We start from the raw sequence: 15844 nt of genomic DNA on the forward strand, positions 1-15844 counted from the left end.
CATAACCCAATACAATTTTCGCAATTTCAAGTGCACATGATTTTACCAATTCCTCAGCTATTGTATGACCTTTTCTTTTCTTAGCACACAGATATGCCACTTGATAAGAAGCTTCTAACAAGGGCTTTTGAACTGCCGCAACGTCAAATTTTGTGATAGTGCCGCTGGTATCAAATCGTGCCTTCTTAGACTTCAAGATGTTAAGAGTATGTCCTGCAGATTCACCACCATGCTGATTGTAGAAATGCTCTAACAACTTTGATGGTTTAAGATTGGCGTTTGAAAATATTTTGCAACATAAAATGCATTGTGGTCATTGCATACCATCTTTTTCTGTGGTACAAGTGAATCCATAAGCAACATAATCGTCTTTCCATTGGTGGTTTTTCCAACATAACGAGGGTTACTACAATCAATAAAATAATAATTATAATTTTTCAAAATTTGCAGAAAGCCTTTATGTAATCAATTAATCATATCCGGTATGGGCTTTAGTCACTGATTAATGTTGGTAAATTAAAGAAAATTAGTATTCATTTCTGCATCAAACCACCTCGTTAACATTCGTACTCAGAGTATGCGAACACATGCACGTATCAATCAGTTTTTTATTGTACTGCATGTGCTGGTAAGTGCGATGTGCTGAGGCAAAGGTAGAGAGGGTAGGAGTGGGGGTCCCAAAAGTCGACGTAGCATTCGCTAGTTTCTGACAGGCGGTCAGGTGGTAGTTTCCATCGAAAATTTAGAAACTTCTCTCGCACCCCCTGGAAATGCTTTCTCACACCCCCAGGGGTGCACACACCCCAGGTTAAGAACCACTGCTTTACAGTCATTTCTTTTGATACTCTGATTTAGCTTTTTGTACAATACTTATAAATTTTCTGTCTTGTTCTTTGTATATTTCATCCTGTCATCCTTATTCTTGTATATATTCCTTCCACATATCATCATTATTATTATTATCGATCCCTTGCTTAACAATATTCTACATCCATTTTGTTTTCACCTTATTTGTTCTTCAAACTCTAGGGCATTCAGGTACTACATCTTTTCAAAACTCTGCTAATTAACTGATACCATATGACCAAAACATAACATTTATTTAGTTTAGTCATAAGTACACCATTATCATTGTGACCAACTGGTGGCAGAACACTCACATCCATAACTTGAGGCCCTTACTGAAGCTGTGATCAAATCTAACACTTCTTGATCTTGGGTTCCTTCTCATGCTTCTTGAGAAAGGTATTTTGTAATAACAGTTCAATAAATTCTCCTTTTCTAATTACTTTGAAAGATTGCTTATAGAACAGTGGTAGGAAAAAAAAAATCATTGAAAACCTCAAATATGGAAAGGCAGCTGAAGTAGATGATATTCAACAAAAATGCTCAAATATGGAGGTATAAAAGTTTTACAGTTTTTGCACTGCGTAATCCAGAAGTCATGTTCAGACATCTTCTTACAGCTTTCTCGAGCATACTTCAGAAGGAGACATTTGGTATAAGCTAGGTTCAGACCAAACAGAGGTGGTTGTGACCAGATTTTTATATTCATGGGTGTATAACAAGGATCCGTATTTAATTTTTTGTAAATCTTAGAAGCCATATGACAAAGTGCCAAGAGAAAAGCTGCTTAAAATGCTACATTCATATGGTTTTAAATTCATCTTATATCAAGCAATATATAGTTTATATTTGATTTGTATATCAGCAGCTAGAATTGAAGTTGGCACTGAAAGATGATGTACAGTCAGGTTTGATTGAAGTAAAAATACCAAATAGATATGAATGAAATATGAATTTGATGTCACATCTATTGTTATTTGTCACTAAAATTCTCACTTGTCGCAAGCAAGCGCAAGAAAATTTTTCAAGCTCTATAAACATGTAATAATATCTATGTACCATTAGATTCTCATTTTAGTTCTTTACTGTTTCTATTCTTCATCAATGAGTTTCCTTACCTTTCAAAAAAAAAAAAAAAAAAAGAGTTAATTTCTATCTATTGCTTCCTGTGTGCCTGAAGCTAATTTCTGACTCTTTTTTTGCCAGTGATCTCAAAACTTTTTATATATTTAAAGCCTTTAATAGCATACACATTTCATACTTTTGATATTTGAATAAATTGTAGAGACAACATCTTTCACTTGAACATGAAGAAATGTATACTAATATCTTTTCATATGGAAGAAAATAATATTGTGCCTAACACTATCATTTTTGATGAACAGTGTGTTTCATGTTAAGGCCATGAATCTTCTGCTTTCTGTTCTCTTTTACTTCTAGTTTACATCTGTTACTGACAGAAGTCTGTATCTCTTTTCTTAATCCATAGAAATACTAAATCTTATAAAATACCACTGCTTTTAAAAACTTCTGTTGTTCATTTGTCTGCACTCTCCTTGAATTTGCTATTCCAATTTTAGCACCCTGTTTTAAATTTTTACTGAAGAAACTGAGAGGAAATTTCTTATTTGCCTACTTATAAAAGGATGTTATATTTAACATCCTTTTATGCACAAATTTTGGATATTTTCCATCTTTAAAGTTGATCCTTCTGGCATAAATAATTGATTTAATTATATTATATTAATTAATTATTAAGCTATTAAGCTCTATTGAGTTTTCTGATCGCTTGGACCTTATTCTATTTATTTGTTTATAATGTGTTAAGTGTATGGAAATCACAACCAACAGGTGGCATGGGTAGATTTAAAAGTGGACTGCCATGTATAGTTACAAATGCCAGTAGTATCGGAAATAAGGGAGATGAAATTGCTTCACTGATTTAGTTTATTGCCCCAAAATAGTTAGAATAAGTGAAATGTGATTGGATGAGGATGATGTCCTGATGCAAATAGAAATGGAAGGCTATGTAGTTTTTTTTTTGTGGAGGGATATAACAAGAAAAGGGGGGAGATGGTGCTACTGATGATAGCAGGAGAATTGATGCAAGTGGAAAATAGTGGCAACAGTTCTGAGGTAGTATGATGTGAGGTGGAGGTTAATAGGAAGAAATATTTAGTTGAATGTTGCTATAGGCCAAGGAATGTGGAGGATTGTGATGAAGAAATGTATAATCAACTTGGATTAGTGAACAAGGGAGGAGTGATTCTAATTATTGTAATATAGATAGCATTTGGAAGTAAGAAAAATGAATTTCTTTTTCTTTTTTTTCTTAGACAACATGTAAAGAAAGTTTTCATCAGAGTGAGACAGACTAGTAACTATGGTAATTGTAAAAGTAGCATTATCTATGCAACTTTTACAGTCATTCCTTTGAACTTTAATTGTCTTCATATTATACTTCAGCTGTGGCCAAGACATAAGCTGGTATGCACATGCTTTTTGACTTATTTTTATGATTCATGTTTCAAATGTAGTTACTGGTCTGTCTCCCTAATGATGTCAGTGTAACATTGGATGAAATATGTTGGAGTTTTGGAATAAAATTCTATATATATATTTATATGTATAAGCCATAAAAGTTTGTAAATATGTCTAGTACATCTGCTCCATTAAAACTATATATCGTATATATATATATACTATGCTGCATATATGCAAACAAAGCAAAGTTTTATTGCATCTAAGTAAATAATTTGTCTAACATCCTTGTTCAAATTTTCAGTTGTAAAAAATATGTGGTATATCTTGATGCATAGGCTTCTGTGGGAAAAGGACATTTTTAGAAAGATGTCAAATAGAAATTGTGTTTTTATTTTGAGTAGTTTCATGAAATACTTTGTTTCACTTCTTCAGGAAATAACATGAATAAACTAAAAACTAGAAAGCAAGTAATAGCAGTTACCATTTCTAGTGAAAAATATTTAAAAACGTTTAAACAATGGAAAGCATACGTTTGCTATTGCTGCTGGTTTATGAATTGTCATAACACACTGCTCATAGATACAAGTATGTCATAATGGATTAAGGAAGACCAGACTTCTGAAATCATATCTTGTTTTTTTGTTACACTGTAGAGGATATTTCATCATTTCAGCTAATTCTTTGAATGCTCTCGAGTAAAAATGGTAATTCAATGTGAAGCATTTCGATTTGTTGCCACTCTACTTGCTGTTTTGTTTCTATTGTATGTGCTGTCAGCCAAAATTACTGCTTTTTTTTTCTTTATCGGCATATCTCAACAGAACTTCCAGTCTGTCCAATGTAGTATAGACCACAATTGCAACTGATCTTGTAGATACCTGGTTTTTTGAGTGGCAGATGTGGAAGTTTTGGAGATTTCAGACATTCAGCGATTTTGTTGATTGGGTAAAGGCAGCTTTTAAGTTCTGTTGACAAAGAAAACTTGCTATTTGATCGGTTTTTGATTGTGTGTAAGAATCACTGCTGCCTTTTTTTTTTTCTAATTGTTTTGGAGGTTGAAATAAAATTTTTTTGACTAATGTTCTATTGTAGACATTTTTTGGAAAGACAGAATTAAAATACTGTAGCTCTTGGTTTTATCTATATTGGTGGAAATTGTTTAGGCTCTATCATGTAAGTAAAAAATTATGCCCATTTTTGGCACTGGTTGGTGATGAGAAGTCACATGTAGGTAATTGGTTTCCTGTAGACGGAGAAGTTGAGTGTGTTTTTCTCTGATATCTCAACTAGTGTATCCAAAAAGGATAAAGACCTATTTCTTTCTAATTCAACTGTGAATTTAATCTGAGGATGAATATTGTTCAGAAAGCTGATGAAATCTTCTAATTGTGTAATAGTACCAGGCTAGATGATAAAAATATCGTTAACATATCTTTGCCAAATTTTTAGTTGTATTCCTTGATGTAGAAGGGCTATTTTTTGAAACCAGTCCATGAATAGGTCAGCTAACAGTCAGCTAAATATATGATATATCATATAATATATGATATAAATATAAATATATGATATGATATAACAGTGATTCTTTCATATATAAAGGACAGACTGGCAGATCTGGTGAGATACAGCAATCAGAACATGTCCTTGACGTGTTCTGATTGCGCCATTGAGAATGAAAGAAAGCACAAATCATGGCTTGTTGCACATACAACAGAAACAACACCAAGTAGAATGGCATCAAACTGAAATGCTCCACATCGATTACCATTTTTACTCAAGAGCATTTAAAGAATTGACTGAAGTGATGAAGTATAATTTAAAGTGTAACAAAAAACAAGATACGATTTCACATCGAGTCTCTTTTACAGCCATTACTGCTTAACTTGTATGTTAATGATATTGGCGAAGATATTATTATTATTATTATTATTATTATTATTATTATTATTTCACACCTCCAGGGAGTCCAAAGACTCATTGAGGGAGGGCTTGGATGGAGATATTCAGTAGAATTTTATTTGTAAAATTCTACTGAAAAAATTCCAACTAACATTCATATAATACATATGGAAAACTGTAAAAATGTGCCTACCCAATGCAGAAAAGACATAATATACATAAAATGAGTTCCTGCAGGAAAAAAACGTATGAAACACCACCTGGCATGAACATATTAAACAGTTCTCCCTTCAGATACACAGTTGATGTTAACTCTTGTGGTAACTCTTAACTAATTTTTTTTGTTTTCCTTTAGACTGTCTTCTCCCACCAATCTCAGCCTTGCAATGAACTTTGGGATTTCTGTGTATTCTTTTCCACGGTCTGATTATTGATTCCTCTTTCATAATTCAGTTACTCTTATCTAATAACTGAAGTTATTCTTGGTGGGATGAATACCTTTATTCTCCATTCCACTCAAAAATCCCCAATCTTTATCCAAGTCTTTATTCTAACAAATATGCCAAATCAGCTTAGCCTAGGCTGAAAATGCACATAGTGTATGCTAATCAAATGGCAGTCAGGTCTTTTGGTTCATTGTCAAGTCTGTTAGGCAAAACTTCTGTGCTTACTATGCTTCCATCTCTCTCTCTCTCTCTCTCTCTCTCTCATCCTGATAGAACAGTTGCAACATCTTCTAACGATAAGGCAGATCTCTTGGCCTTAGTCTTATCCTCAAACTCTTCTTTATACAACTAAAGCAAATCTTTAGTTGTATAAAGGAGAGTTTATCACACTGAGGGCAGTTTACCACAAACTGCGCCCTCAGTATGCTTTCTCTGATTTTTCATAAGAAAAATTCTCTAGAGCTTTGATATTAATAACTCCTTTGACTCAGATAATATTCCTCCAGAAGAGTTTGTTCTCCAGAATTAACACCATCCTGTATTGCCTTTACAAGCTATCCTACTTATCTGGCATCTCTTTAACAGCATGGAAGCAAGATTTCATCCAGCCTGTTCTTAATATGAGAGATAAAAGTCAGCCATCAGACTCTCTTCCCATTTCCTTCATCCCAGTCATTAATAACTAGACTTTTTTACCACCTAAAGACCCATCAGTTAGTCAGTGATCATCGGTATTAATTCCACCGTTCTCATTCTACAGCAGACCTCCTTGCTAATTTTACCCATATATGGACACAATCATGGTAAGATTTGTAGTCTCATATGATTACCTTTGATATTTCTAAGCCAATTGATTGATCTTGACATTACAGCTGTTTTTGTAAGCCACCATCTTATTAGCTTCTTGCTACCCTTTGTGAATAGATTGCTAGTTTCCTCTCTGGTTGTTCATTGCATGCCAAGGTGTTTCAGATAAGATGTTTTCATCTTTGATTTTTCCATTAATGCTGGAGTAGCTCAAGGATCTGTGCTTTCACCTACATCAGTGAACTTCTCTTGCTAACTCATTTTCTCAATAACTTTTAAGTTAATCAGTACTTCAAGGTTTTTGTGAATGATAAAAGGGAGTATTCTATCATCATTGCATGCTAAGGTGGTTTGCTGGATAACTTAAAAGTTAACCAGCAAATACTGCTTAGCATAAAGCTGCTTATATATATAAATAACTTTTTTTGACTTCATTTTTATGCCTACCATAAATTAGTTAAATGAATAGGAAGACTACTCATTTTCTCTAGTAAGTTTTGTTTTCCTGTCCTGCATATAAGAATCATCTACTATGCCTTTTCTAAGCATGTTTGACTTCAGTGATAGCAAAACTTGTACAGATCACAGAAATAGTTGTATACTTGATACTTGTTGTAATGAATTTTGTATAGGAAATTCATTGTAGCATTAAAATATCATCATGCCTACAGAATGCTGTCATGCATACGGAACTTCAGTTTGGAATTTATTGCAGTTTGTTGTAACTGTGTATACTATAGTGAAAATCAATTGTATTATTCCTTTTGTTTTGTTCACTGTATTTATTCCAAAACCTATTTTGTCTTGTGTTCTTAGAATCTTCAGATTTATGTGTTTGATAATAGTGATCCTGAAGAAGCTAGTTATCTTGGAAAAGCTGAAGTGCCTCTGCTTCCTTTAGCACAGAATAAAACACTGAAAGGAGTTTTTCAGTTGTACAAGGTAATTTTTTAAACTTAAACAATCCATATTTACTCTATAATTACATCAGTGTTAGTCATGTATTTGGAAAGCAGATAAATCTACTTTAAAGTTCAATGAGTATGAGTGTATAAATTATGAAGACAATTAATTATTCTTTCTTAATTATTTATATTTAAAATTTACATATAATTACATTTTTCACAAGTAAACAAGCATTCTACAAGTTAGTAGAAAAGTAAACAAGTTAATTTTTCTCAGCATCTTTATTTTTTATTCTTTAAAAATATTACACACAAAAGTAGATATGATCTAAACTATATCACTTATTCATTTTTAGCTTAGCTTTAATTAATTTTTGCTGAATATATATATATATTATTATACACTTGATTGTCAGAAAATTAGGAACTCTATTTAATATCTAAGTTTAACATACATATTTAATAATCACTTGAACTTTGTCTCAAAGATATTAATAATATCTATCAAAGTACTTCTGTACCAGTACTGTTTCTAAATTTCCTTCTGTTATAAGATGATGGATTCCATAACTGTATATAATTTTGTAATATATATATTTATAGACCAGAAATAAAATAACTCATGCAGTTAAATGCTTTATTATTGCTTAAATTTTGGCAAATTCCTGTTATCTGTGACAACTGTCAAGTTAGTGCAGAAATGAATGAGAAAGAACACCTAGTTTAAAAATTAAACAGTGGCATTAAAACGTTATTTTACACATTACTTGGAATGTTAACAGTGCATATTTATCATTTAGCTAAGCATAACCGCTCAATCTAATGAGCAGTGCATATTTATCATTTTGCTAAGAGTGACATATCAACTTCATACGCCATAGTCAGTAGACATCTGTTAGATTTCAGGATGCAATATTATAAGAAACAATGACTAAATTATGATGCTACCTTCCAAAATTAAACAGTATTTCTGAGTTAAGTTTGACTTATGAAGTTAGGCCCTATTAACTTCATAAGTTAATTACTGTAAATTACTAATTTACTGTAAACAATCTTTCATATAAGAATACTTCCATGTAGTGCTTCCATCTTCTTCCACTACACTTTGTGTCTAGTTTGAATAACATGGTCTTCAGGGCCCGATATTTTTCTGAAATATAGTATGCTTTTATCAGGTAATATAACTGTGGTCTACTTAGTTATGATCTTAGATGTTAATTTTTAAAATTTATAGATTGCTATTTCAGAAAATTCAAGAAGGGAAGTTATTGCAAAAAATAACATTGGAGGGAATAAAGAAACAAATAAAATTTCTTCTATCTGTAAACTGTGAAGCCAGGGTGATTACATATTTGTTAAAAATTTAGAGGACATTTGGAGAATTATGAACAATTCTTATTAATAGTGACCATAGAAATATCAGTATCAAATTCATGGAACAGTAAACTAAGAATCTATGTGAAAAAGAATGGAGATTTGATAAGTAATGGGTAATTTTTTGATCTCAATTATAAAAAAAACATTTTAATCTGATTTTGATCTAATTTATGAAAATCAATTCTGATTAATAATGACCATAGAAATATCAGCATAAGCAGAAATAAAGAACATGTACAGTGAAACATGGAAGCTTGGAAAGCTATGTTCACGGGACATCTGCCACGTGAACATCTCTTACCAGAGTGCATAACCCCAAGTATGAAATTTGGAGGTGGCTGTGTGATGGAAAGATGGTATGGTCCTTTTTTTCTTCGATTGGCCTTGGACCTCCATTTGTGATGCTACAAACATTGAACTCAGAGAGGTATCTGGATAATGCAGTGCTTCCTACTTTGTGGCATTTCTATGGAATTGACCACTGCCTCTTTCAGCAAGACAATGACAGTGTCATAAGGCTGCTGCTGCTGTAACTGTGTGATATGTGGACATGAAAGTCACCACATTTGGCTGGCCTCCAGAGCCCTGATTTCAACCCTATCAAACATCTGTGGGATGAACTGGGGCATCGGGTGAGGTCAATTGATGTCCACCAAAGCATGACCTCCACTTAATAAACTCATGCTGCTGTCCTGGAATATTTCCATTTTCATCAATCGCATTCTGTCTCCCAACTTCTCTAACACTTTCACCACTATACCTGATACACACACACACACTGGCCTATAGTTTGATGCTACTGACTTGGATTCTCCCTTATGCATTGCCACTATTTTTCCTTCTTTCCACTCTTCTGGGACTATTCCTGTTGCCAGGCTTCTTTGAACAACTAAGTCAAGGACACTGCAGCTCTTTTGCATATTCCCATAGTATATGTGGTGATATCCCATCCAGCCTCACAGTCTTATTAACATCAACATTACTTATTATTCTAAACTTTTACCATTCTTGAACTGTCAGTCTTCTGTCCTCCTTCCCATTGCTATTCAACACTACTTTTAATCCCCCCCCCCCGTATGAAATAAACTAGCAAAATAATCATTGAACAGTTCCACTATATCTTCAACAGATGTGACGTATGTGCTATCTCCAGCAACTAAAGTCAATCTTCCATATTCACCCCTTCTTCTACTAGCAGCATAACTGTAGAATTCCGTATGGCTTTATTTTACAGCTTCAGCCAATCCTTTTTCATATGCCAGTTTCCCTTTCCTTACTACACTTGTCACCTTCCTAGTTTGCACCTTATACTTTTCATGTTGCTGAGGGGTACCATGCTCTTTATATCTCCTCCATAATGTTCTCTTTCTCAGACGCTCCTGCATAAGTCCATGATTCATCCATTTCACTGCTATTCTCTCCTTCAATAATTAATCTGATTAATCTACTATACATTACAAGTCTGTTTCCTTAATTTATGTTAGTCCCCCTACTCTGTAATTCCACTCTCTCTCTCTTGTTCCATGAAGCTTGTATCTTCCTAGCTGCTCCCCATGTCAGAACCACATGATTGATCTCTCTCTCCAGTTGGACATCGTGATGGCATCTTATATTATTACTGTACTTAGGTCCTATGTGTTGCTTCAACTAAATGCTGCATAAGATAGTTGTCCTAAAGTTTGTTTGGCCAAAGTAGGACAGCCTATAGCTGCAAGGGACCTGGTATACACCAGGTAGGTCTAGGGGGGGGGGTCTTTAGTAGAGTGGATAAGGGATGTCAATTTTTTATAGGTCTGTAACAAGAAGTTAAGTCATGTTTTTTTAGGATTTTTGTAATTTTTTTCCGAGGTGCCTCGGATATAGGGTATGATGACGGATTTAGAGTAATCCTTGTTGTGAGGGGGGGGGTTACTGGTTTCAATATTTTTTGGATTTTTTTGGGGGGGGGGGGGTAGCCATTGGCTGAGAAAGCGTTGAGAATGTGGTTTAGTTCTGTAGTTAGGGCATTGTCATTTGCCCTTTTGACATAAGTCCCATAGTGGATGGCATTGATTTCCCCGCATAAACTAGCTAAACATTTGGCCAAAGCTCTCTCACACTATACTGGCAACACACCTTCACACATAAAAAACTCAGCCCACTTCGAAGCCAGCATAGAAAAACCTTACACTCAAACACATTGACATAACGGTCAGTTTTGATGTCTCCTCCTTATTCACAAATGTCCCATTCAAAGCATCCTTAGAGGTAATCCAAGCTAAATTTCCTCCCGATATCACAGCCCTATTTCAGTTCCCAATGAACTCAGGTTATTTTGTTTGGCAAGGAAAATTCTACAAACAAATAGAGGGGACAGCCATGGGTTCACCACCCTCCCCACCCTTGGCCAATTTCTTTATGGAGACCTTTGAAGAAAAAGCCTTAGCCTCTGCCCCACAAAAACCAACCATATGGCTTCGATACGTTGATGATGTGTTTGCTATTTGGCCACACAGCTCCGATGCATTCCTCTACTTCCTAACACACTTAAACAACTAACACCCCAGAATCAAATTCACCCTGGAAGAAGAAAAAACAACTGCCTTCCTTTCTTAGACACACTAGTCACCCGCCAGCCTGATGGAACCTTGGTTTTCTCAGTCTATAGAAAACCCACCCATACAGGCAGATACATTCGCCAACAATCCCACCACCCCTCCTCGCAACAATATGGAGTTATTAAGACACTACACAACAGGGCTAAACTTATCTGTTCAAATGACAATGCCCTAACTACGGAACTAAACCACATTCTCAACACTTTCTCAGCCAATGGCTACCTCCCCCCCCAAAAAAATCCAAAAAATATTGAAACCAGTAACCCCCCCCCCACAACAAGGATTACTCTAAATCTATCACCATACCCTATATCTGAGGCACTTCGGAAAAAATTACAAAAATCATAAAAAAACATGACTTAACTTCTTGTTACAGACCATATAAAAAATCGACACCCCTTATCCGCTCTACTAAAGACCAACCTCCCCCCCCACCCCCAGACCTACCTGGTGTATACCAGGTCCCTTGCAGCTGAAAGCTGTCCTACTTTGGCCAAACAGGCAGGACAGCAAATATCAGAATTTCAGAACACAAGGACTACATCCGGTTTCACCAATACAGCCACTCTGGTCTTGCTGACCATGCGCTGGATACCTGCCATAGAATACGGTGGAAGAAAGCCACAATTATACACCGTAGTAAATACAAATATGAAATGCCTTTCATGGAATCAGCTTCAGCCCTAAGAAACAATCCAAACCTCAACAAATTTGGCTGCATGAGACTGCCTCAAATTTGGGAAACCTACATCAGAAGACCTTCAGCCCAATCATCCAAGAATACCAACATTACCCACTAGGGGGGCACCATCAGGACTTTAGGAGAAATAATAGCTTCCTGCCTCTTCCTCACTTACTGTTTGTTGTGCCTGCGTGCACGTGTCTTGTTCTTAAGTTTCTTGAAAATGGCAACGTGACATTGCCGAAATATTGAAGTATATTAAAATTTATTTTAATGTATATCCTAGTTGACATTGTAATTTCCTTAAATTATTTAGTAAAAAATGCATAACCAACGTTTAAGCCTTTCCACGAGAATCACATGATTCTCGTGAAAAGGCATGATTCTCCTTACATGGAAGTAAGGAAATAGAATTTATACACCTATTGAAAGATAATTACTTGAGGCAGTATGTGATGGAGGGGACTTGAAGTACTAGAGTATTGGATCTAGTCATAAGATCATAAGAGCTATGCATAACTAAGGTGACTACTTTGTCTCTGATTGGCAAGAGAAAACATGTTGTCTTGACTTTGGAGGTTGTAGAACATGAGGAATATGCTGTCAAGAAAGGGGTATACGTGGAGCTACAAGGCAGGTGATTATGAAAAACTTAGGAGGAAGGTGTGCCATGACATAAAAACCTAAGGGAAGAATATTAGTAGTGCATGGGAGATAGTTAAGGGGCATCTGGAGGAAGCATTATTAGATTGCATTCCCATGGTTAGAAGGCTTAATCAGGTAGGAGTTAGATGGATGAGTACTATCACTAAGCAGGAGCTACATAGAAAGAAACTTTATGCAGGGTATATAAGGACCAGCATGGTAAGGAACACAAAATCAGATTATGAGAAGAAGCTAGTCAAGCAGGCTAAAGGAAATCCAAAAGACTTCTATCATTAGGTGGCAAGTAAGAAAAAGAAAAACCACTAGGGAAGGATAAATTTAATCAGAACTGATGGTGATGAGATGAAAGAAACAGATAAAATAGTTGAGTTACTGAGTAACAACTTCATCTTAGCTGGAAGAAAGATCAGTGCAGCTTGAGGGATATTCAAGAACTATCTAGTAGAAGCAATGTCTAAATTTATTCCAAGGGTCAAAAGGTTAAATAAGGTAAGGTGTGAAATGGATGAATGTAGAGATTAAGCATGTGATGTAGAGGAAAAAGAGCATTATGGAGGCAGCATAAGAGAAGTGGTAATAACCAATTCCATGAGGATTACAAAGACTAGGTTGGTAAGGGTAAGGTGCGAGCAGCAGTTAGCTAATGAAGCCAAAAAGAATCCTAGGGAGTTTTTTCGATATGTAGCCAGCAAAAAAAAGAATGATTATGGAAGGATGACATTAATTGGAGAAAATGGTATAAAGGAGCAATATCCTGAAAAAGGAAGGTCACTAGTGGTGTACCTCAGGGGTCTGTTTTACAGTCATTACTACTTAACTTGTATGTTAATGATATTGGCAAAGATTTGGATGGAGATATTCAGTTGCTTGCAGATGATGCAAAGTTGGGATGAACTGTGAAGAGTTGAGATGTTGTGATCTTACAAGAAGACTTGAATTAATTGAGTGATTGGGCACGGAAATGGGGATGTGAGTTCAATGTTGCAAAATGTAAGGTTTTAAAATTTGGAGATGGGATGTAGAATTTATGCTTGGTGGGGATATATTGTTGGAGGTGGAGAAAATAAGAGATCTTGGGGTTGTAGTGATAAGAATCTGAAATTTAGGGGACACATTGCCAAAATTGTGAAGACAAAACAAATACTTCTGGGAATGATGCAGAGAACACTGACTTGTAGAAGTAAGGAGATTCTTATTCCATTGTATGAGGCTTTGATTAGGCCACACACATGGACTACTGTGCCCAGATTTGGTCACCTGGTTTTCAAAAGGACGAAGAGATGTTGGAAAGGGTCCAGAAATGACTTACCAAGGTAGTTTCTGATCTCTCGAATGTCGAATATGAGGAAAGATTGAGAAGATACAATTTACAGAATCTAGTGGATAGGAGGAGGGGGGGGATATGATAGAGACCTACAAGTTAGTAAGCGGTTGTTATAAGATCAATGTTGGAGAGGTTCTACAGAAAACAGTGGGATCAGGGAGAACCAGAGTTACCCTTGGAAACTGTATAAAGAGGGTGTGAGAAGCAGGTTTTTTGCTTGCAGAATTGTGAATGATTGGAATTCCTTGCCTGAGAATGTGGTGTCTGCAGAGAATTTTAGTGTGTTTAAGGTGCGGCATGATGAGCTATGTGTATGATAAAAGGACCTCCTAGATGAGTCTTTGACTCCATGGGATCTTGGGGTAATAATAATAATAACTACCAGTGCCTCTGACTAGGCTCTTTATTTTTAGTCTAAGCTCTGGCAGAATTCCAAGGGAGTGGAAAGATAGCAAAATAAATCCTTTGCATAAGATAGGTTCTAAGACTAAAAAAACAAATTATAAACCAATTAATATATCAAAAGTAAAAAGAAAAGTACTGAAAAAAGTGGTAAAAAAAAGGAATTCAAGAATAGTTGGATATGAATATGATACTCTATGAAGGACAGCATGACATTTTAAAGAGTCACTCATGCCGTAGTAATTTACTGCCTTTTAATAGAGTGATTGGATAAAGGGAATGGCTACACAATGATTGTGCAGGATTTTGCAAAGGCATTTGATTAGAACAAATGGGGGGGAATGATATGACACTGGTTGTATTACAAGGGTGGTTGATCGATGTTCAAAAGTGGTATATGGAGGATCAGCATCCAGGAGAAACATCCAGGTTGTTTCATAAGTTTCCAGCCTAACTTTTAGAGAAAGTAAATGATTGTCACTTTTCAACATAATCTCCCTTTACTTCAGCACACTTTTCACATCTTTCAATTAACATTTCTATGCTCTCGAAAAAATAGTCTGTACTTTTGTCTGCAAAATGGCCTTAAAACTGCATCTTTCACTTCATTGTCATCTGCAAATTTTCTTCCTCAAAGGTCTTTCTTCAGTTTTCAAAAGCGATAGTAGTCACTGGGTGCTAGATCTGGACTATATGGTGGGTGTTCAATCTCCTGGAAGCCACAGTCCTTCACTGCAGCCTTAGGTAGTAGTCACTGGATGGACCAAGTGACCTTGGCTTTTCTCAGCAGTACTTCACCCAGTTTGTGCCACTCCATGGATTCCCTTTTGGAAAGAGGGTCATAATAAAGAACCATGGTTTCATCTCCAGTGACAATGGATTCCAGCACTTCTCTCTGATTCCCTTGGCAAAGCTCTAGAAACTTGTGGAAACAGGTCACACCAGTGCTGACTCTAGGGTCCTTGTGCCCTGAAGCAATTTTAAGTTGAGCACCCCTAACTTTTTTTTTTAAATGTACTTAAAATTTAAAAGTTAAAAAATCAAAACACACATATTTTTATGTAAAATTGTGTACTTTAAAAAATACATATATTAACCTTTCAACTAGCCAGGATATCTATATACATCTATCAAAATCTTGATATGATGCATGTATCTGTTGAAAGAACATGGATAAGAAGTGCAATTTGGTTAGAAGATGCGATAATCCTTCACACTGAAGAGAAAACTTAACCAGATTATCTCACATTCATAGCTGCATCTCAGTTGCCTATAACAAGAAACGCAGTTCCTTGTTCTATGCTGGATAACTGGACTTTTAGTTATATTGGATAGACTAAAAACATCGAAATAATTTTTATATTTATTTTCTCCTTTTATCGTACAGTTTTTAATGTCACAACAAAATA

The 15844-nt window shown here is 35.3% G+C and overlaps 1 protein-coding gene across 5 annotated transcripts in view; it reads left to right on the forward strand.

Annotated features, from left to right (window-relative positions):
• Positions 1-15844, forward strand: part of LOC150110185 (protein fantom-like) — a 588918-nt gene that overhangs the window by 388652 nt on the left and 184422 nt on the right. For all 5 annotated transcript variants that reach the window (XR_016548253.1, XR_016548255.1, XR_016548256.1 and 2 more), the window contains exon 26: positions 7299-7424. Coding sequence is in view for 2 of the 5 variants with exons in the window: in XM_090391966.1 (XP_090248092.1) it covers positions 7299-7424 (126 nt within the window). In the remaining 3 variants the exon portion in view is untranslated. The remainder of the gene's footprint in view (positions 1-7298; positions 7425-15844) is intronic.

Source organism: Typopeltis vanoorti, chromosome 1, assembly GCF_054136105.1.
Source record: "Typopeltis vanoorti isolate ZY-2024b chromosome 1, IOZ_Tvanoo_1.0, whole genome shotgun sequence".
Taxonomy (NCBI): Eukaryota; Metazoa; Arthropoda; class Arachnida; order Uropygi; family Thelyphonidae; genus Typopeltis; species Typopeltis vanoorti.